The sequence below is a fragment of the Homalodisca vitripennis genome, chromosome 7, assembly GCF_021130785.1.
Source record: "Homalodisca vitripennis isolate AUS2020 chromosome 7, UT_GWSS_2.1, whole genome shotgun sequence".
Classification (NCBI taxonomy): Eukaryota; Metazoa; Arthropoda; class Insecta; order Hemiptera; family Cicadellidae; genus Homalodisca; species Homalodisca vitripennis.
The window spans coordinates 55,595,909-55,598,410 of record NC_060213.1 but is presented as its reverse complement, the minus strand read 5'-3'; the positions used below and the strand labels follow the sequence as shown (position 1 = coordinate 55,598,410).

The 2,502-nt window shown below is 51.6% G+C and overlaps 1 protein-coding gene across 1 annotated transcript; it reads right to left on the bottom strand.

The window, feature by feature from the left end:
* Nucleotides 1–273: 273 nt before the first annotated feature.
* LOC124366717 lies at nucleotides 274–1,691 on the bottom strand. The gene is made up of 2 exons (XM_046823318.1): nucleotides 1,260–1,691; nucleotides 274–1,086 (listed from the first exon to the last, which is right to left on the bottom strand). The coding sequence occupies exons 1-2, from the start codon at nucleotides 1,689–1,691 to the stop codon at nucleotides 274–276; spliced, it is 1,245 nt and encodes a 414-aa protein (XP_046679274.1).
* Nucleotides 1,692–2,502: the final 811 nt, after the last annotated feature.

Genomic DNA, 2,502 nt, shown 5'->3' with positions numbered 1-2,502 from the left:
AAACTTCTTGTGGATTCCGCACCCAGAAACAGCAGTATGGAGTGTGTCGGGAAACCACACCGAAGGGTCCCTAACTCGATACTGCTCACTCACTAAGAGCGCGTCGGCACCATGTTCTTGGGCCAGCTGGTCAAGCAGACTATCAGCTGTCCTGGATCTCTCTAGATTGCACTGGAGGAGCCGAATTACTGAGCTTTCCCCTTTGCCCGTTCAAGTGCGGCCTTAAACACACCGCACCGTCCTGAGCCCGGTATGTGCTCCAGGGTGTTACCATTACTGCCAGCTTCTGTTGTAACAAATGAAACAGGAGTTCTGGTTACAATCCTGCCTCTTATGTTCGGTCTGACCACACTGAAAACAGTGATTGGTGTGATCAGGCCCCTTACAGCCTCGAGAGGAGTGGCCGAATCCAAGGCAGCGGAAGCACCGTGGGACGACAACCTTTCGTTTAACCCGGCCACTCACCCAGCCAACTCGCAGATGTTGGAGAGCCAGCAGTTTATTGGCGTGTCTCTCGCCTAATTCGGCGACCGCCATTCGCTGCTGGCTACGGTTCGGCTTTGTGAGCCATACTTTTAAGGTAGATTCTTTTAATTCGGGAATAGCCCGCTTTATAGCCTCTGTTACCTCGCTTTCATTGGTGAGTCCGTCAAGGTCACGAATTTCAATCGATAGCTTTGGGTCAAGTGACCGCACGGACCCCTTGTCTCCGAGTGCTTTTTTTAAGCTCTCAGCAAAAGCGGCTTTATCTTTCGACTTCCCCAGCTCGAGCAATACATCCCCGTTTTGGGTCCGTCGAATTGCCTTAATGACAGTCTTTGACTCCGGCTTGGCTTTCGCCCGGAGTTTCCCCAAGACTTCAGCAAACGATCGCCCCCCGGAGGGCTTGATCAATATTGCTTCCAACCTAGGCTTACTCGGTTTGGGCTTTAGCGCCGCGGGATTCCTTGACGCTGCCCTGGCCGGAGTAGACTTAGTCACTTTTGGTGTCTTCCCGTCACCTAATTTCTTTGTAGCGACCTCCGCCCGCTTCTTCTGCCTCTTCTCCCTTCTCGTCAACTTTTTCTCCCACTGCCTCTCAGGTGACTGTTGGACATTACCCTCCTCGTAAGTAGTACGAGGGCTATCAGTGTACGGTGTTGCTCAGGGGGGCTTATCCTGTATTCGGTGGAATTTTTGGACACCACAGGGGAAGTCTGCGTTGCCGTCGCTATCACCACAGGTGTCGCATCGGGGCTAGAAGGTAATGAGGTTCCTACCTTCCGCTTTTTGTTAGCATTACCAGCCTTTGGAGAAACTAAGGTATACTCTTGGGCTCTTGCCTTGTGCCTGATCTTTCGGCATTGCATTATTGTGGCCAACAAATCCTTAATCTTTGGCAGGCCATCTTTGATGGTACGGTTAACGTTAGGCTGCTGCCTAACAGCCGTCTCCATCTTCTTAATAAAAACTTCAATCTCTAAAAGGTGCTTTTTCTCCTCCTTCTCGGCATCAGCTTGTTGCTGCTGCAACAGGCCTAGCTCGAAAGTTGTAGAAAGAGTACTTAAGGTGTTATTTTTCTCAACCATTTGGGGGGTTTTGGGATCTGGGTCCTTGGGTACCCCAGTAGTTTTAACTGCACCTTCTCCCTGCATTTCGGGGATGCGAAAACATACCGGAGGGGGTGATGTCTTCATTGCCGTTCCAGGCATCTTCGGCGTTGCTTCGGCCTTGCCACTCACTTTCGTTGCCGAGGCTTCCGCTAATGGAACTACTGCCTTAGGTGGCGTCCTAGCTATCTTGGAGCTTCGAGTGAAAGGTTGAAGCTCCTTTCCGCTTTAGAGTTCAGTTGTGTTTTTTTTTTTTGTGATGAAGAGTCCATGGGTGTTCAGAAGCAGCGCATCGTGCGTCAAGGGACGGCCCGGAATAGCCAGGAGCGGGTATACCCTCGGGAACAATGTCCCTACCCCAGTTCCCTGAGGCCTGGCCTCCGTTTTCCCAGCACCGGAAACCAGACGTGCTGGGGGTCGCCCGTGGCAGTGCAGAGTCCGACCTCTGCACTCATGCCGCACTCCCCGACCACGGCCCGAAGGGACTGGCCCCTGACGCACACTGGGGATTAACCTATCGGTGGTCGAGTCACACGCAGCCCCTGCAACACAACAGTGCTACGGGCTCAGCCACTCCCTGGCCTCCCAATGTGCGCCGGTCAGAAAGAAGAAGAAAGAAAAGACATCCAAGAGGGGTCGAAAAAATAAGGGTTAGGCAAGGATTGCCTGGAAAGAGGAAAGACTGTGAGCACGAAGACGCTCACAGTCTGCTCAGGTAACCCCGGAGTCGCCAGCTTCCTCTCCAGAGAGGAAAGCCTCCCGTGTAGCAGAAAGGTTTGACTACCCCTGAGGGAATGCATATGTACGTTAACTATGAGGTAAATGAAAATATTCGTTGTGGAATAGCGTTTTCTGTGTTGTAGAATTAGTAGTAAACATTAAGTTGCAATGAAATGAAAGTGAATTTTTCTCT

Bases quoted from the DNA above. Each gene is read 5' to 3' on its own strand.
- LOC124366717 (XM_046823318.1), bottom strand. From the start codon at position 1,691: ATGCCTGGAACGGCAATGAAGACATCACCCCCTCCGGTATGTTTTCGC. The intron at 1,087-1,259 runs GTAGGAACCTCA...AATGTCCAACAG, and splicing joins ATGCTAACAAAAAGCGGAAG to TCACCTGAGAGGCAGTGGGA.